We start from the raw sequence: 20,266 nt of genomic DNA on the forward strand, positions 1-20,266 counted from the left end.
CACCAGGGAAGTCCCTAAAATACTTCTGAAATGCCGTGATGGCGGTGGGGCTAGGGAACATTTGAGATGGATATGCAGCGTGTTTAGAGTGGACTCGGGGGCACCTGCATGGCTGTGACCTATGACCTTTACCCCATAGACACTCACCCCTGGTGCAGTACGTGACCTCTCCCGCGTAGTGGAAGAGCCGAAACTCCATCCAGCCAATCTTCTTTCTGCCCTTTGGACCTGCCAGCTTCCGGCTATAGCAGGACAGAAACAGACAGGGGCTGAACCTTCCTACCTCACGGCAACAAAATGCACCAACGTATAAAGCAAAAGCTGTTTAGGATTGTGATGATCAGCTGAAGGTCAACACTGAGTCTATTTTGCCGGGAGCCAGCGTGAGGAACTCTGCCCATGGCAAAGGTCATGAGGAAGGAGGCTTGGCATACGCAAAGGCGTGATCAAGCCTCAGGAAACCCCCTGTTCCCGAGCATCTAACCCCAAAACCAGAGTCTGTTTTATGCTCTCACCTACATCTCTGACTTTACGGGGGGCTCTCCCCCATAACCGTTTCTCTCGGAGAAGGAGTAAACAAGCAGTTCCAAGGCAATAAAAATTCCTGGGTGTGACAAGAGTGTTTCACCTTACGGACTCCTCTGAAGGTTATCTAGCCCACCTGTATAGGTTCATCCGGCCACATGTGATTGTTTACAGCCTCCCAACCTGAGAGGCACGAGATGTTTTAGACTTACTAAAGGCAAATTCTTTTGGGGAATTAGAAATTATTAGTATAGTGGGTTGGTTAGGAATTATATTGGTGAAGCGTTCTTCATTTGTTGTGTCAATAATTACTGCTAATTCCCTGCTCTGGGTGGGACAAGGATGTCTCAGGTCAAACCTCTCTGCTGACAGACTAGCTTGTGTGACAGGATTATCCATACTCCTGCCACATGATTGTTTACTACCTCTCAACCATAAATAGCACAGAGAGTTTTGGAGTATTTTGAGAGTCTTAATTAGCATAGGGCTTTTTCTTCTTGTTGAGTCAATGATTGCCACCAGGCCTCCATATCCTTAGGCACCTGGGAATATATTAATCAATGTATTTGGAATATAGCAAAGGAAATAGAGTAGTTTTTGATGTTAGCAATACTAGACTTTTTGAGTTAATGGATTTTCTCTTTTGTAATACATCACTGTACTTTGTTATAAATCACTGTGTCCTTGCTATGTAAAAATGTAACTTTATCATATCTTAAGACTAAATAGATCTTAAGGGGAGCATTGGTGAAAGGATTTTCAGTTGTTGGGCTGATGTTTGCTGCTAAATCTCCATGTTCCCTACCCTTATAATGAATATAACTAGCATATAGGAGAAATAAGCATTAACCTTTAAGCATATAGGAGAAATAAGTATTAACCTTTAAGATGAATCATGTTAACCTTGGGTTAAATAAATTCCTTTCTTGACTGTAACTCACTATACCCTCACCCTATAGGAATGTAACTTTATTTGGAGGGCGGTGCCTGGTTTAAAAAAAAACACGCTTAGAAGAAATAAGTTTTTTGGTTATCAGAAAGAAAGGGTCATAAAATGTCAGCAGGTCTCACTCATGGCCAGAAGATGATGTACCTTTTCTATACATTTATGTGAAGCACCTGATTTTGATAAAGGTCAGGACTGCTGACTCCCGTGTGACTCTGTATTCATCCCTATGTGTAACAAAAGGTATATAAGCAAACCCAAAAATAAAGAAATCGGATCAGTTTCCGGAAAGACTGATTCCCCCATGTCGCTTCTTTCTTGCTCCCATTTTTCTGGCTGAATTCCCATCTGGAGCATGGATGCTATTCCACATAATCCAAGTTATTCAGCCTCTTTTTCTCCACTGATCTTCCTACTACACTATCCATTTCTAATCTCTCTACATCTGTGATTAAATATGTATTTTTCCAAAGATGCCGACTCCGTCCCCCCACCTTCGAATCACCCTGAATCCACCGGGGCTGGACCCCGGCACTATTTCAACTATTTCTTCCGGCCACAGACCAAGGTCTCACTAAAATTAGACCCTTCCTTCTCACGAGCTCTGAGGGATGAAAAACGTACATGAGCCACACAAACACACTTATTTGTACAGTGAAATAAGGTTCATTTTTCTTGGTGATGACTCAAAACAGATTTTACTACTTTACATTTTTATGACATGGAGAGACTAAGATATTCACAAAACATTGTTTTTCAGATTCGGGTGATTTACAGTTTTTTACAACTGTTCTTGAAAGGCATATACAAGTATATTGATAGCACTCATATCTGAAGTGCACAGCTCAATGAATTTTTGCAAACCGAATTCTCCTGTGTAAATAATACCAGAGCAAAAGACAGAACATTTCTGGTCCCTGAGAACCCCCAACCTTGAGCTCTCTCCAGGTACAGTCTGACATCTAACAGAACAGGTTGTTTAATGGCAACCCACTCCAGTACTCTTGCCTTGAGAATCCCAGGGGCGGGGGAGCCTGGTGGGCTGCCGTCTCTGGGGTCGCACAGAGTCGGACACAACTGAAGCGACTTAGCAGCAGCAGCACTCTAGGAAAGTGGAACCATACAGTGTGTGCTCCTGTGTGTCTGATTTCTCTTGATTATGTGTTTTTGTGATTTATCTACATTACTGCCTGTATTTAGATTGTTCGTTCTCCTGGCCATATATTATCCCAATCTGTAAAGATGTTACAATTAATTTTTCCAATCTTTTCTTAAAAATTTATTTATTTATTCTTGGCTGTGCTGGGTCTTTGTTGCTGCTCAGACCTTTCTCTAGCTGTGGAGAGTGGGGACTACTCTCTTGTTGCGGAGCATGGGCTCCAGGGCTTCAGTAATTTCAGTTCCCAGGCTCTAAAGCACAGGCTCAGTAGTTGTGGCGCATGAGCTTTGTTGCTGCAAGGCATGTGGGATCTTCCCGGACCAGGGATCAAACCTGTGTCTCCTGAACTGGGAGGCAGATTCCTTCCCACTGAGCCACCAGGGAAGTCCTCTTTTTCCAATCTTGATTCATATACTTCTCCAATTCCACTCACTTATCCTTTCAATATTCTATAGGTTTGATAAAGCCACTACCATATATTGAATGTTTGCCATGAGCAGGAATTACACTAGGTGATTTACATGGTCATTTACAATGCTCTATGGCAGGCATATTAATTATCCCAGGGATGGAGGAGCCTGGTGGGCTGCCATCTGTGGGGTCACACAGAGTCGGACACAACTGAAGCGACTTAGCAGCAGCAGCAGTAGAAGGGGAAACTCAGACTCAGGAGTACTTACTGCTTGCCTAAAGTCACGTGTCTGAGCTGGGATTCAAAACCAGGTCTCTGTGACTCCAGAGCACATGCCCTTAAATTCTCTCCTCCTCGTCTCAGAGTGCATTCCATTTCTAGTTGACTTCCTGGGACTCTAAATGCTCTGTGTCTTCATCTGTGGGGAGGTGATGTGGGTACACACACATGTAATGATTCACCAGGTTGCACACTTCACATCTACACACATCACTGCCTGTGTTTTACACCTGAATTTTTTTTGACTGTTTCATGCATGTGGACATGCCCAAAATGAAATGATGATAAATAAAGACACAAAATCTTAAAAAAAAGAGTTCTACTTGGAATTTGCATGAGCTTGACTCCTACCAATGAAAGTTGTGCAGCTGGTGTATCATCATGCTATTTCTATGTATGAATTAGTAGCTGGGCCTTTCTATGTATGAATTAGTCCAGTGGTCAAGACTCTGAGCTCCCAATACAGAGCACATGGATTTGATCTCTGGTTGAGGAACTAAGATGCTGCACAGCACAGCCAAAACCAAATTAGTAGTAGCTATACTATTGGGGAGCTATACTAAGGGGGCTACCCTTGTGACTTAGCTGGTAAAGAATCTGCCTGCAATGCGGAAGACCTGGGTTTGATCCCTGGGTTAGGAAGATCCCCTGGAGAAGTGAAAGAATACCCACTCCAGTGTTCTGGCCTGGAGAATTCCATGGACTGTATAGTCCATGAGGTCACAAAGAGTCAGACACGACTGAGCAACTTTCACTTTCATACTACTGGGGAGAACTGTCCACATACCTAAGAAAATGATGTACAGTTGACCCTTGAACAACATGGGGCTTAGGGATTCCACACAGTCAACAAATTGTGTGTAGCTCGTAGCTGGCCTTCTGTATCCATGGATTCAACCAGCAGGGGATGGGGTCACGAAGTACTATAGCATTTACTATTGAGAAGAAAAACCCGTGTATAAGTGGATCAGCACAGTTCAAACCAGTATTGTTCAAAGGTCAACTATACAGGGGACTTCCCTGGTGGTCCAGGGGCTCAGACTCCACGCTTCTGATGGAGGAGATCCAGGCTCAATCCCTGGTCCAGGAACAAGATCCCACAGGCCATAACGAAAGAGTTTGCATGCTGCCACTAAAGACCCCGTATGGCATGACTAAGACCGAGCACAGCCATATACACACACACTAGAAGTCAACTGCACAACTACGTGAGCCTTCCCCACGCAACAGCCTGGCAAGTGAGACACCTACGTTTCAAAGTGTGCATGCTTCCCCACTTTCTCCTCCAACCTCTCCAGGAAACTCAAGTCTGTAGCAGGACCAGGACGAACACACTCTTCATCCTTCAAAACAGAAACAGAAGTTTCCGGTCACAGCACCACACTCCATCAATTCCAAGTTTAAATGCTCCCAGCAGCTGTGGCAAAATGTAGTGGATTGAACCATATCATCTTGTGCACAAGTCTGGGTCAACATTTCCAGGGGGAAGAAGAGGTAATCATCTTATCAAATCTGATTAGGGAACCATGGAACCAGAGGGACTGGAAACTCCAATGAAAAGTCAGCTCTCCCGCCTATCTGACGTCTATTTCCAAAGACTTCCCAGGGACACTTTGCAGCTTCCACAACCAACTGAGACACCAGCTGGCCAACAACATACCTTCTTTAATGAGGAGCAAAGCCTTCAGAAAAAGCAAGCCATAAAACTAGTTAAGTCTAACCTTCCCCAGTTCACAAGCTGTTTTACTTTCTATGTTGGGTCCTCAACAGTGATAACATTTAATTGATCATCTTAAAAAAAAAAAAAAAGAACCGAAAGAATTCCATGGTGGTTCATCGGCTAGAACTCTGTGCTTCCACTGCAGGGGAGTGGGTTCAATCCCTGGTCAGGGAACTAAGATCCTCCATGCCAAGTACTGTGGCCGAAAGACAGCAGAGAACATCTTCTACACCCACCACTTGCAGACCCATAATATGTAACAAGACTGAGAAATAAAGCTTAAAAAATAATGAATCAAAATTGACATATACACGCTACATTATTTAAAACAGATACCCGACAAAGACCTACTGTATAGTACAGGGAACTCTGCTCAGTATTCTGTAATAACCTGAATGGGGAAAGAATTTGAAAAAAAATAGATACATGTATATATGTAACTGAATCACTTTCTGTATAACTGAAACTAGCGCTACAGTCCAATATAAAATATTTTTTAGAATGAATCAACCCTGTAGCTTTTATTAAAACAACAAGAAAACTGGGTTCAGCTTGGTGAGACAATTCTTACAAAGCAACATTTCTATGCTCTCTGAATCCATCTATGGCAAACCATAGATGAATTTGAATAAGAGGGGAAAGCTCAGTCTAAAACTTGGAGTGAAAATTCAGCAAAAGAGTTCAACTTGCATCCTTCAATAATACAGTGGATTTCACTCTTAACTCTTTGTAAGCCTGGAGAAAAGATCTTCTGAGTATTGAGGATACCATGGAATGTTAATTTTCTCACCAGAATGGAAATGATTCCTTTGTGTCTCTCTTCTACCAAATCACAGATGATCTTGTTGTTGAAATATTGAATTGGTTCCCACTAAAATGACAATGAGGAAAAAGAATTCTCCAGGAAGGATTAAAATTGAGCATCAAATATATTTCTTTTAAATTGATTGTCCAACTTTTCTTTTCCAAATCTGATTTTTTTTATCTCTAACATTTCAAAAAGAATACTTGCTGAATATCAAAATAATTTCCCAGGAAACAATCAGAGAAGGAGTGGAAAAAATAATTCTCAGTATTCATCAGGAAAAACCTCCAATGAAATGATATTTCTCACGGAAATGTCTTTTGCTTGGTTAAGAAATCAAATGAGGAGAAAACATTGAAACATTTACCTCTATACCTTCCATTTCATATTCTGCCTGTTCCGCTTTTAGGGTTCTCTCAATTAATAGTTGCTGGAGTTTCTCATTGCAGTAATTTATACAGAACTGTTCAAAACTGGAGGTGCAAAAGATTTAAGTAACTAAAGCTACGTGAGTAGACCAAGTTTTTCAAAAAAATTATATTTACTTATTTTTAAGGATGCTTTTTCCATACAGAAAATTGAAGTCCTTATTAAACAAATAATTTAATAAACTGATAAGAAGAGTCAAAGTAAAAGACATTTGCATTTTTAATGGTTATTCTGGTTCTGGAAAAGTTTATGAGGCAGGGGCTATGCAAACCTGGAGAATTTCTAGGAACAGGAAAATGAGTTTCAATAACATCAGAAATGTCATAAACCAGACTCAGACCTTAAAGGAAAAGGAAGAACCAATGGATCACAATGAAATCAAACAAACTCACCCATTCTTGTCAAAGACTTCAAACCCATAGATATCCAGCAATCCAATCACAGTTTTCCCAGGAAAGTCCTAGTCAAAGTAACACACACCATTAATCACTGAGGTTATTTACTTTGTAACACTCAATATCTGGCAACTGCCCCTGAATCTGGGTTGTGGCTTTCAGAAGAAACAGGGTGGAGATAATTTTCCCAGCCTGCCTCCTCCGGCCTGCAGCCTCCCTAGGTCCCATCCCTGCTTTATATTCATCATCAGAGCAGAGAGACTGACCTTCCCCTTCTGAGTCACTTCCTTGCTTCAGCCCTCCTCAGCCGCCTAAGCCCACATTCAGTCCAAAAAAAGAGCGAGATAGAAAGAGGAAGAGGAGAGGAAGGGAAAGAAAAAGAGAGATGGAGAGAGGGAGGGAGGGAATGAGGAAAGAAGGGAGCTATTGACAGCAAGAAGATATGTTCACCCAGGAGAGAGAGCATCATTGGATCGTTTCCAACAGAGGGCCAAGTGCTGTCAGGCAAGGATGGCTAGATTTAAAAAGAATATGACTGTTCTTAGGGGACACTATGTAGCATTCTGTATGATGCACTGAGTCAATGTATCCAAATCCATCCTTCGCACATTTCCTCCATGAGTCTCACCGCATCCATGCACCCCCGTTGCCCTCATATCATGGCCTCAACTTCCAGCTTTGCATCAGCTCCCTTTTTAATTTTTTAAACGTTTATTTATTTTTTTATATAAATTTATTTATTTTAATTGGAGGCTAATTACTTTACAATATTGTATTGGTTTTGCCATACATCAACATGAATCCACCATGGGTATACACGTGTTCCCTATCCTGAACCCCCCTCCCTCCTCCCTCCCTGTACCTTCCCTCCGGGTCATCCCAGTGCACCAGCCCCAAGCATCCTGTATCATGCATCGAACCTGGACTGGTGATTCGTTTCATATATGATATTATACATGTTTCAATGCCATTCTCCCGAATCATCCCACCCTTCCCTTTTTAATTTAAATAATTCTGCTTAAAAAGGAAATATGTCCTTAGGGTGAGTTCAAAGGACCTGTCTTTTTTTTTTTTTTTTTTTTTCTTATACACGTTAAAATACACTACTGTTAAAATGAAAAGGTTCTGTGTACACTTCAAATGCTGTGCATCCCAGACTTGGGGACACACTGACAAGATCATTTGTCAGTGGACTTTTGTGAGCCTACTGTGTGCTAGAGACTGGGAATGTAGACATGAAAAGACAGTATCTCTGCCCACCAGGAGCTCACAAATTCTTTAAAGGTGTTGGTTATAAACCATGGCCATGTTAAACAGCGCAAGGCACACAATATGCGTGGACCAACCTTGTTCACTAAGGAGGAATTGATTTTGTTGACCAGCCAAGTAAATGTTCGCCCATAAACAGCCTTTGCCATTGCATCTCTAGCATAGGCAGAGAGATCTAATGTCAATGGGCATATCACCTGGGAAGAACAACAGGTACATCATTACAGAGGTTAAAAAATTTTTAAAGCCCCCAGAGTTTTCAACCCAGGCTTTAAAGATGACTGGGAGAGAGGGGTGGTCTTCCCTGACGGTCCAGGGGCTAAGACTGTGCTCCCAATGCAGGGGACCCAGGTTCGATCCCTGGTCAGGGAACTAGACCCCACATGCTGCAGTGAAGACCTGGCACAGCCAAATAAATAAATAAAGATGACTAGAGAAGGATACTTGAAGGGGGAAGAACCTCCTGCCTGTGCTGTTCCTTGAGTGCCAGGCACTGTGTTGAGATACAGCCTCAACCAAGACACACAGTTTCAGCCTCTGTGGGCTCATATTTGGCAGAGGGCATTCAACAAGCCAGGGCTTCCCAGGTGACACTGCTGGTAAAGAACCTGCCAGCCAGTGCTGTAGACACAAGAGACGCAGGTTCGGCCCCTGGGTTGGGAAGATCCCCTGGAGGAGGGCACGGCAGCCCACTCCAGTACTCTTGCCCGGAGAATCCCATGGACAGGGGAGCCCGGCGGGCTACAGGCCATGGGGTCACAAAGAGTCGGACACGACTGAGTGGCTGAGCACAGCACAACATCTAACAAGTCACACCAAGAAGCATCGCAGAGTTCTGAAGCTGAAAGTGACAAGCGCTATACGGAGATGCACATGGCGCTTTAGGGCAAGGAAGGGATGAGCAGGGGAGGGTCTCTGAGGAAGTGATCCCTGGGAACTGAAGTCTGGGAAGGATTTAACTAGGTGAAGCACACGGAAGGGTGTTGCAGCAGAGAGAAGAGTATATGCAAAGACCCCATGGAGGGAAGGCGGGGCAAGCACGAAGCACCAAGAGCTCATGAGGGTGGGAGGTCAAGGGATGGGGGAGGTGAAGGCCGGAGATGCAGACAGAAGCTGGACCACACAGGACCTGGTAGGCAGGATTCAGGAGTCTGGCCTCTCCTGGGGCCACCACCCTACTGGCAGCAGCAGCGGGGAAGGTGGGCACATTCCCCCCCAGAACCATTTTTACCTCCTCTGTTTTGGCTTCAATCTTTCTGTGGGTGAGCGCTTCCAGAAGGACCCATAGGTCGACCCCTAGGAGCTGAATAAATGGAAAACAAAATGCCATTCAGCAACCCAACTTGATTCCCTAGTAAAAAGTCGGTGGTGTCTCCAGGCTCAGGTTCATCTTTCCCACCTGCTAATCGTGTTCTGGTGCAACACAGACCATATCTGTGCAAAGCACAGCCCACGTGTGGTCTTTCAACCAACTGGCTTTTACTCGCTCCCTTGCCCACCTCCTAACCAGTGTCAAGTGGGAGAACGAGATGGTAGCCACCTGGGACATGGGCACCTGGCTGTCTTGCTCTCCTCCCCCGCCCCTCCATCTCTGACAGGGTCTGGGGCCTCTCCTGCCCGCCACCCTCACTCTCCCAAAGTGGACCATCACCTTGGCGATCCATTTGATCTCGTGAGTGTCTGGTACAGAGGCACAGCCTTGCTGGTTCTCTTCAAAACAAATGTTCCCCAGGTGCAGGACACTGGCAATAATTCCAAAGAGATTCTAGGAACGTGGGAAGTGGTGAGGAGGGCAGGGAGAGAAGACGGCGGCCGCCTGATTGATAAACGTCATCAGAAGTGGTACCTGGGGGAGACCTGCCCCCCGCTGCACCCCTAATTCCAGACTGGAGATCACAGATCCTTCCCCAGAAATTGGCCCTGTGGGCTCTTAGCCACTTCTGATATTAAGGGAAGAGGGAAGGAACTTCAGTGGAGGGCAGGATGCTCCCTCACTTATGTCCAGCACGGAACACCACTACTCTGGTATCTCCCTTTGTCCCCTGCCAATAAGCCATCCAGTGTTCAAATGCCATGGCCCCGGATACACACATACACACGTAAATTTTTCTTAAATTGTATTCTGGTCCTTGAAAGGGCAACAGTTTCACAATCTTCCTCACCCCCGCCAAAAAGACAAAAGATGTAAACACAAAATGTTTATAAATCCTACCATTTGGTCCAACTTGTTCCAATATAAAAGCATAAATAAATGCTATTCCTAGCATGCTAGGGGATTAAATATTTGAGACTGGGTTTGAGAGGAAGAAAAAACATGACTTCCTGCTGGCACCCAACACTGGGGAAATATGGGGCTGCTGGATAAAATGCAGAATGCCCAGCTAACATTTGAATTTCAAATAAGCAATGCCTAATGTTTAATTCTTTTTAGTTAAAAAAAAAATTTATTGGAGTAAAGATGCTTTACAATGTTGTGTTAGTAAGTAATGTCTTAATTTTTTTTAGCATGAAGCTTGTCCCACGCAATGTTGGGACATACTTCTACTAAAAACCTAGCCAGTGTTTATCTGAAATTCAATGCACCTAGGTATCCTGTATCTTCATTTGCTCACTCTGGCAACTCTGTGTCATCACCAAGAAACCAGGATGGTTTCCTCAACCCCAAGCCTGACCACAGGGAGCTCCACCCTCGAGGGGCTCATACCTCAAGGTCATCTTTGGTAAAATCGATGACAGAAAAGGCATTGGAAACAGTTTTCCAGTCATTCTTGTCATTAACAGACGACTCTTTGGCACAGCGACCCTGTTGACACAGCATTGGGCCGCTTAACAGCATTTTCATGAGGACAGTTAGGTGTCAAAATTTTTCTCTGCGAGCATTAAAAAGCTAGTTCTATAATGTTCTGAGCTGTGAAAAAATAGGTTTTATTCTACTTGTCTAGCACCTGATGATTTGCCAACTGCAGCTTTTTCAAATTTGGGATTTTGTTTAAAAAAATCTGTTCTGCGAAAATTTTCAAAGATACATATCAGTGGTATATCTTTTTGTGTGTATGGTTTTTAAAGTAGGCTTTCTTGCTATTTTTGCTGAACAAATTGAAGACATTTATCTCAATAGATATCTACCAAGACATACCATAAATGACAGTGTTTAAACTCAAGAAAACAATCTTGATACACTTAGGAACCAGCATCAAAAACTTCAAGGCAGGATTAGATAGAAGGAGAGCTTCCCTGAAGGAAATGAAAGTTTGTATCTAGAGAAATACAGATGATACAGGAGGTGTGATAAGACTTTCCCCACTAAGTCCAGAAGTTGTCTTTTAAATAAGTAACAGACTACCAGCGTCACAATTTAAAGGGAAAATCTTCTACATGAGGGTTTGGTTTTTTTTTTACTATTATTTTGCTTTTGTAGTACAGATTTTTCCCGATTACCTGAAGATTCATCATTTTAAAAGAGTTCCTTGTTGCACGGCAAAAACAAAGGTGTCATACCATGAAAATATTCACCAGTGAACTGGAATGTTAAATCTGCAACTTCCCAAATATCCCTCCCACACAACCAGCACCATGGACTCCCTCCCCTTCAAGAACAGGGCTAGTTTAAGTCAGACCTTAAAGAACACCTAGAGGTTTAGAAACAGTGCCAATATACTGCAAAGCACGGGCACCAAGGTTGCCAAAGTCACAGAAGATCGTGGAATCAATCAAAATAGTACTGGTGAAATGCCTGAGCCATTTCCAAAGGCACTGTGGCATCAGGATCCGGTAACGCGGTCATGAGAAAGTTACTGAACATCCCACAGAACTAACACCGCCCCCGCCCCACCCCACCGCCAAAGGGGCACCAGAGACAGGTTATGGTCCTTCTAACCTGTGAGAGGTATTTATACAGCTGGGGGTCTCGCTCCAGTCCCAGGTAAGCAAGGAGCTCCTCTTCTCCACCCTCTAGCAGCTGGTAGAATATATGGAAATTCCGCTCGCCCTGATTCTGATAGACAACTCGAGACTTTTCTATCAGGTAACTGATGATATGCCCGCCTACAGGAATGCCCTTCAAAAGAGAACAAAAAAATCCAGCCAAGACAATAATCAAGGCTACTCTCTTACTAGTGTCTTCTGATGAACTGAAATTTTGAGTCTGAATCAGCTTGATCTATCCATCTTCTAAGATTCACCTTTTCTGGGTTCCATTCCTAACCCCCCCCCCCCCCCCCGCCAAGGTGATGAAGATATTTTCTGTTTTCATTTAGAATCAATTGTTTTACCATCCATGTTTAGGACTATGATACATCATGATTTAATTTTTGTATATGAAGTGAAACAGAGGCCAAAGTTCTCTTTATCCATATGGATTTCCAGTTGACCACCATTTATTGGAAAGACAATTTTATCGATACTGAATCTCAGTGGTGCTTTGGTCATAAGTCTGGTGACCTTATAGGTAAGGAGAGCTGGGCTACTTCCAGCCTCTGTTCTGGGCCATCAGCCTCTTAATGTCAATATATTCTTATGCCAATACTAATTATTATTGTCTTAATTATTGTTTTAAATAATATATTCAATGAAGATTTGTATTCCATGACATATATTGAACACTTGCCAATCAATGAGAAAAAATTACCCAATTAAAAATGAGCAAAAGACTTTAATATACAAGAGGGACTTTAAGGGACCAATGAGCAAAACTTCATTAAAACTGCTGCTGCAGCTGATAAGTCACTTCAGTCGTGTCCGACTCTGTGCGACCCCGTAGACGGCAGCCCACCAGAGAAACCACTATATGCCACCAGAATGCCTAAGATTTAAAGGACTGACAATACCAAATGTTGGCAAGGGCGTGGAGAAACTGGAACTCAGTTATAACATCTCTGGTAAGAATCCAGCTGGGCAACTTCTGGGTATACAGCTGGCATAAATAAGTGCTTACATCTCCTAAAAGAGGTACTAGAATGCTCAGAGCACTGCTTGCAATAGCTAGCCCCAGACTGGAAACAGCCCAAATGTCCATCACAGAGAACAGGTAAACGGTGATAAACGTCGAGCAATCAAAAAATGAACAACTCCACACAGCAACACAGTTGAATCTTACAAGACACGCTGATTCAGAGAGGCCAAACATGAAATAGAACAACTATATAATTCCATTTTTTCTGAAGCTCAAGAACCAGCAAAATGAGTCTGTGATTATAGTGCCAAAACAGTGATAACTTTTGGGAAGCGGGGGGCAGATATTTGTCAGAGATGGGTAGGAGAAATTTTGAGGCGTTGGAAATGTTAATATCTTGAGATGAGTGGTGGTTACATAGGTAGATTCAAATGGAAAAATTTATTGAGCTGTGGCCCTGAGCTGTGTCCTTTTTAGTATGTGCTGGATTCTTAAAAAAGCTTAAAAATATGTATGCTATTAAAATTTTCTCAGTCTGTGCATGCATGACCAGAAACTCATGTTCCAGCCTCTGGGAAATCCTTAATCTGTCTGTCTTCATCACTATCCTAAACGCTCAGCCAGCTACTGTCCTCTAGTCTAAGGTGTCACTTGGAATTACATGTCCCTGAGAACGCTGCCTACCACTCCTACTTGCATGCTGCTGCTAAGCCACTTCAGTCGTGTCCGACTCTGTGTGACCCCATAGACGGCAGCCCACCAGGCTCCCCCGTCCCTGGGATTCTCCAGGCAAGAGCACTGCATGAGCCCCCATTTAAATTCTGTGTACAATTCGTTATGTTTCTTCTCTGGCTCCTTCCATACTACAACAGTGGAGCTGAGTCGCTGGGACAGAGGCTGTATGGTCCACAAAGCCCAAGACCCTATCCATGGAAGTTTGCCAGCTCACGTCATATAATCATGTATGCCTAAGCAATAGAGTGTGTACTCTGGAATCTTCTCAAGCTTTGTAAGAAATGGCATCTCACTGACATCTAGTACATTCTCATGACCTGTCTAGGTTGCATGCCGCTGGCATTCACATGCTCTCGCTGCCATAAAATGTCTCATCGTATGAGCACCCCACAATTGGGCCCTTCTCCTGTTGATGGGTATTCAATCCTAGCCAGATATGTGGTTCTTTCCAGCCCCTTCACCTTCATGAGCAGTGCTGTTGAGGCCATGCTTAGCCATCTGTAGGAATATTTCCAGGAGTGGAATGGCTCCACCTTAGATTATGTGATTTCAGCACCCCAAGATGATACACTGTTTTCCAAATGGGTTTGCCCAACGTACACCCCTTCCACCAGCTGTGTGTTGGAATTCCTCATGATCTACATCTTTGCCAACACCTGGTATCACCAGACTTCTTCATTTTTGCCCACATACTAATATGATATGTCATCAGGGTCTTTATTGGCATTTCCTAAAACCATTGCTAACCCTAAATTTTTCAAATATTCGAGCCAAGAAGAAAACCCTCCCTTTCTTAAGGGGCCTTGAGTTGACTTTCTGTTGCTCTCAAAGTTAAGGGGTCCCCAGGAAGCCGTAATAGGAACATCAATGTACCTTAAAGTCGAATTGTATGTCCATGTATTTTCCAAATCTGCTGGAGTTGTCATTCCGGAGTGTTTTGGCATTTCCAAAAGCCTTGGAACACAAAGGGAGAGGACGCTGAACCCATCTGTCTTTCGCTGACACTGAAGCTCTCCTGTTCATAGAATTCCTGACCCTGAATGACAAGCTCATTGGAGGAGAGAAGGGGGAGCCAGGAATGGAAGCCACTTTATCTGCTAAGAAGAAATCACTATTTACAGAGCATTTGATGCGAAATATTGGGGTTTGACACAGAGAAAAGAAGGGGAAAATATCTTCTTTCTAGAATCCATTCTAGGAATAGATTAGAAACGGCCTAAGGAGAAGTTGGGGTTTCCCTAGTGGCTCAGCGGTAAAGAATCTGCCTGCAATGCAGGAGTGGCAGGAGATGCAGGTTCGGTCCCTGAGTCTGGAAGACCCTTTGGAGGAGGGCATGGCAACCCACTCCAGTATTCTTGCCTGGAGAATCCCACGGACAGAGGAGACTGGTGGGTTGCAAAGAGTCGGACACAACTGTAGCAACTGTAGTGACTTGGCACGCATGCAAGGAGAGCTAGATAGGACCCTAGGCTCTGGCTGTTACAGAAGGCATCCCTGCTGGCCCCCATCAGCAGACATCTTCCTATAGTATAGATGTACATTGTTCAGCCCAAAGGTCTACTGGGAAAATCCCTTCAACCATAAATGCCTTTTACACAAAGAGCAACAAAAACACAGGAGAAAATAACATATTCAAAATCATCCAACAAGTCAGAGAATTACAGTAGTAAAAACAATAATCAGGATGATTTTAATTAATAAAAATATTAATGAATAATAGCGTATTGTTTTAGTGCTTACTAACTCTGCTGTGTGCTTTTTATGCATGGTGGTTTAGCCACTAAGTCGTGTCTGACTCTTGCGACCCCATGGACTATAGCCTGCCAGGCTCCTCTGTCCATGGGATTCTCCAGGCGACAATACTAAGTGGGTGCCATTTCCTTCTCCATTGCATCTTCCCAACCCAGGGATCGAACCTGGGTCTCCTGCACTGCAGGCAGATTCTTTACCAACTGAGCTACAAATCACATTTTTTTTTTCCTTTGGCATTCATCTTGTTTAATTCTCAAAACCTCCTAAAAGGCAGGTACTATGAGTAGGCCCACTTTCCAGATGGGGAACTGGCTCCAGCATATGAATGATATGCAGAAGCTCGCTGGTACGTGATCACCCTGGGCTTAGTCTCCATGCCTGCTGGACTTCAAGGTCACACCCTTCACCACGATACAGAACCTGTTCCCTACGCACGAACAAGTTCTGTTCCAAAAGCATGTTTGTAAGCCCAACGAAGTTAGTCTAGGGACCCAACTAACACAATTAACTATATACTAATAGTACAGTAAGTCCCCTGTGTACGAAGCTTCGAGGTGTGAGCTTTCAAAGATGCAAACACGCGTTTGCATGTCCAGTCGCGTAACTTAGTGCGTGTCTCATGTGCAGGCTGCCCTCCACCTCCTGCTGCTGCTGATCCTTTAGGTCTACCATGTCCCACCTCCTCTCCCCTCACCAGTCAGGAACTCCTCCTGCCTGTTCACTCGATGCCAGCCCCTGGATGCCAGCTGCTGCACTACTGTCCTTTTCAAGGTACTGTACTATAAGGCTAAAAATGTTTATTTATGTATTATTTGTGTGAAAAGCATTATAAGCCTATTACAGCACAGTACTGTATAGCTGATTGTGTTAGTTGGGTACCTAGGCTAACTTTGTTGGACTTATAAACAAATGGGACTTTAGAACACTCTATCAGAATGCAGTTCATTCGTATGTAAGGGACTGATTATACTACCCATGTGATCTGTTCTCTTCTTAACTCCACTGATTATACTACCCATGTGATCTGTTCTCTTCTTAACCCCCAGACCTGCCCATTTTGACCGACCCACCCAAGCAGCAGCCCTTCTTACTTAGTGACTCCCTGGAACCCCCCTTTCTAGGTCCTTAAAGATCACTTACCTCCAGTACTGGGTTGGAGAACAGCAGTCTGTCACGGGCTACCTGCAGTGACTCGGTCATCGGGCAGGTCACTGCAAAATACTGGAGGATCTTCTTGGAGGCCTCTGTTTTCCCTGCCCCGCTCTCTCCAGAAATAAGGATGAAGTGGTTATTTAGCTCAGAGCACATCATGCGGTAAGCGTTGTCAGCTATGGCATAGCTGGAGAAGGAGTGAGACAGAAACGGAAGGAGTAGAGCCTTCCCTAGTGGTCCAGTGGCTAAGACTCTGAGCTCCCAATGCAGGGGGCCCGGGTTTGATCCCTGGCCAGGGAACTAGATCCCACATGCCGCAACTAACAGTTCACAGGCTGCAACTAAAGCTCCCATGTCTGCAATAAAGACCAGACAAACGATTTTTTTTTTTTTTAAGGAGTGGAAGTGACTATAACACTATTTCCCTTGGCTCTGATGCCCATCAGAGCAGAAGGGCAAACTACCCGGACTCTCAGAAGCCACATCCAGACTGTGGCACCAGGCACTTAGCTCAGAAAGCTAGCAAACCTTCACCATTACCCACTAGATAGCAAACCTCTAATGAGTATTAGTCACTCAGTCCTGCTGACTCTGTGCAACCCCGTGGACTGTAGCCCGCCAGGCTCCTCTGTCCATGGGATTCTCCAGACAAGAACACTGGAGTGGGTTCCCATTCCCTTCTCCAGGGGGATCTTCCCGACCCAGGGATGGAATCTGGGTCTCCTGCATTGAAGGTGGATTCTTTACTGTCTGAGCCACCAGGGAAGTCCCCAAACTCTAATAGTAGTTAAAGACTTGGGGCAGGAATAAAAAATTTTTTCAGAATTTACAAATTAAAAATAATCAATCAACATTTCTTCTAAGAATAATCTATGTACTAAATTACATCCCCAAGAGATGTTCTATTAAATGTAGGTGGAAGTAATATCTTGTCTAAATATGAAATAATGCAACAGATAAAAGAGCTCATTTTTTTCCTTCAAAAACTAAAATACTAAATATATAGAGATAGGAAACAAAAAAATATTAAAAATTTCTGTTTTAAAAACAGAAGTTTAGGGCACTATTATAGAGGCTTTATATACAAGATCAGAAACTGAAGCATGAAGGTTTCCGGGGGTTTACTCTTAGGATGTGGCTGTTTGAAAGCTGAGTATTTCTGTAATCGCTGGTGGTGGTGAGGCAGAAAGATTTATAAATGCCTTGGGAGGGGAATGGGTGAATCACCAAGAAAAAGGAAGCAAGACCCTAAATAATAGCCCAAAAGTCAACCAAAGAGGAGAAGAGGGAAATTCAGCAAAGCCCGAGAGTCAGATACAGATCAGGCAGAATATTGCTTTTCTTAACGGATCGCCAGTCTTGGTAAATTCCTAGTCACCGGCATTCTTCTCAGCTGCCATGATATTCAAGCACCAGTAGGTGGCACTATAGCAGTCCACTTCCCAGAGAAGGTAACTAGCTACAGCTGTGATACAAAGATTCTACTTTTCATCACAGTTAAAATGAGATTTGATAATGATCTGCGGATGTTTTCTATTGTGTTGAATTTATTTCAGAATAAGGGAGTAATTTAAGTGAGGTACAGAACCTAATGAGCATGCATCAAGAATGTAGATGGCTGGGTATATGAATGGTTGGATGGATGGGTGGATGGATGGATGGGTAGGTGGGTGGGTGGGTAGATACGTAGCTAGATGGATGAATGGAGTGGATGACAGATGGGTGTGTGGGTGAATGGATGGATGAGTAGACAAGCGGATGAATAGGATTGGTAGATGGATGGATGAATGGGGTGGATGATGGATGGATGGGTAGATGGCTGGATGCATAGATTAGTGGATGGATGATGGATACGTGGGTGGGTATGTGGGTGAGTGTGTGGGTGGATGGATGGATGAGTAGACAAGTGGATGGGTGGATCGTGGATGGATGGATGGATGGATGAATGAGGTGGATGATGGATGGGTGGATGGATGGGTAGGTGGGTGGGTAATATGATGAACATAGGTGATGAAGGGCGGGGGGGAAGAGAGGCAGAAAGGGAAAAATACTTCTATTTCTGATTCCATGGCTACTTACACATGTGGTGGCAGTTCAAAGAAGTTGACCCCTTGATAAAGTTCCATCTGGCTCAGAGTATAGATTCCCAGCTCTTGGTATGGGTTCACAGACACAAGGAGGGTCCCAATATATGTCTAGAGGAACAGACCAAAGCACTAGTGAGGCATTCCAGGGTGCAAATGGCTCTGGCAAAAGACCAGCATGTGCTATGATCCCCATGTGCCCCTTCAGTACTGGGATACAACACAATAAATAGGTCAGGTTGTGTGTGTGTGTGTGGGGGGGATGTCTCCACTGTCATGGAACCTAGCTGGCACGGGCAGACAAACAACCGAGTGATCAAGACTGCCCCGCTTAGTGTGTTAAGAAAGGCCTGGTTCTGCTGGCAGCCGCCTTGCCACCATGCAGAGAGGCTGCTGCCGAAGGAAACCGATGCAAAAGAAAGCAGAGGTATGGGAAAGAGTCCTCAAGACATCATCCTAGACCCTAGAGATCTGCTCTGGACCCTGAAGTTACATAGGTCGACAGATTCTCTCTCGGGGCTTAGGCTGATTTCAGCTGGGTCTCCAGCACTGGCAGCCGCAAAGGTCTTAATACAGAGGATCACAGTGCGCCTGCCAGTGGTTCCTGGGCATGCCCCCTCTGATGGTCAGCCCAGAGTGATACTGTTCACAGCCCTCAAGACTAGAGACCGGGGGACTTCTCTGGTGGTCCGGCGGCTACAACTCCGCCCTCCCCATGCAGGGGGCCCGGGTTTTATCCCTGGTCAGGGAACTAGATCCTACAGGCCGTAACTAATATCCAGTGCAGCTAAACAAATTAAATACATTAAAAAAATTTTTTTTAAAGGCCAAGGACCAGAAGGGAACCACCACTCTAGGAAAAACAGCTGAGAAATGAGTTACGCTACATAGATGAGGTTCTCGCTGAAACGCTTGCGGAGGTTGTCCAGAAAAGCAGATTCACTGGTGTATGCGTCCAGCAGCACAAAATCCTGCACCCCAACCTTGTCCCGGGCGGTCAGCGCGCCTTCCATGTGCAGACGGATGCGCTTGCGTCTCACTTCTTCTTTCTACGGAAAACACAACCTTCCTCAGCAACTCACTTATCATGTCATTTTTATCGTATGTCTAGTATGGAAATAGCAAGATCCCAGACCCTGGGGATAGCTGAGAGCAGAGATTACATTATGCTTTCTTCATTAAGCATTTACGATCTGGTTAGGGATACAAGTAATGATAGTAAAAGCAGTAACTAGCACCAGCAGCTGCTGCCAGGGACTCAGCATTCACTGCTTCAGCATGACACTAACCGTTTGACATGTATTATCTCTATCGATCCTCATTCCCACCCTATGACGTGCTATTATCATGCCCATTAGACTTCATCAAACATAAACCTTCTCATCAGAAGACACTGTTAAGAAATAAATCAGCCAGCCACAAGCTGGCAAAAAAATGTTCATGAGTTTAGTTATATACCTGCAAAGAACTTGTATCTAAAATAAAATACCCAGCTTGGTTAAAAGAAAACCAAAAACAAAACAAAACAAAACTCAGACCTAACAGAAACTGGGCAAAAGACTCGAATGGATGCTTCACAAATGAAGATAGACAGATGGCCAATAAGCACATAGTAAAGTCCTCAACATCTTTAGTCATCAGAGAAATGTACCCTTAGAATCACAATGAGGTGCCACCAGAAGAGTTCAAATGAAAAAGACAACATCGAGTATT

General features: G+C 44.0%; 1 protein-coding gene across 1 annotated transcript in view; it reads right to left on the reverse strand.

The window, feature by feature from the left end:
* MYO1H (myosin IH) overlaps positions 1 to 19,596 on the reverse strand; it is a 41,883-nt gene extending 22,287 nt beyond the window's left edge. The window contains exons 1-14 of the mRNA XM_027980285.3: positions 19,441 to 19,596; positions 18,549 to 18,664; positions 16,458 to 16,656; positions 14,439 to 14,519; positions 11,817 to 11,996; positions 10,644 to 10,742; positions 9,591 to 9,704; positions 9,171 to 9,242; positions 8,017 to 8,136; positions 6,668 to 6,735; positions 6,214 to 6,319; positions 5,832 to 5,912; positions 4,573 to 4,664; positions 148 to 242 (exon numbers count right to left, since the gene is read on the reverse strand). Of these exons, the coding sequence (XP_027836086.2) occupies positions 148 to 242; positions 4,573 to 4,664; positions 5,832 to 5,912; positions 6,214 to 6,319; positions 6,668 to 6,735; positions 8,017 to 8,136; positions 9,171 to 9,242; positions 9,591 to 9,704; positions 10,644 to 10,742; positions 11,817 to 11,996; positions 14,439 to 14,519; positions 16,458 to 16,656; positions 18,549 to 18,664; positions 19,441 to 19,566 (1,549 nt within the window). The 5' untranslated portion in view covers positions 19,567 to 19,596. The remainder of the gene's footprint in view (positions 1 to 147; positions 243 to 4,572; positions 4,665 to 5,831; positions 5,913 to 6,213; positions 6,320 to 6,667; positions 6,736 to 8,016; positions 8,137 to 9,170; positions 9,243 to 9,590; positions 9,705 to 10,643; positions 10,743 to 11,816; positions 11,997 to 14,438; positions 14,520 to 16,457; positions 16,657 to 18,548; positions 18,665 to 19,440) is intronic.
* Between the last annotated feature and the right edge of the window lie 670 nt (positions 19,597 to 20,266).

The sequence above is a fragment of the Ovis aries genome, chromosome 17 (assembly GCF_016772045.2).
Source record: "Ovis aries strain OAR_USU_Benz2616 breed Rambouillet chromosome 17, ARS-UI_Ramb_v3.0, whole genome shotgun sequence".
Taxonomy (NCBI): Eukaryota; Metazoa; Chordata; class Mammalia; order Artiodactyla; family Bovidae; genus Ovis; species Ovis aries.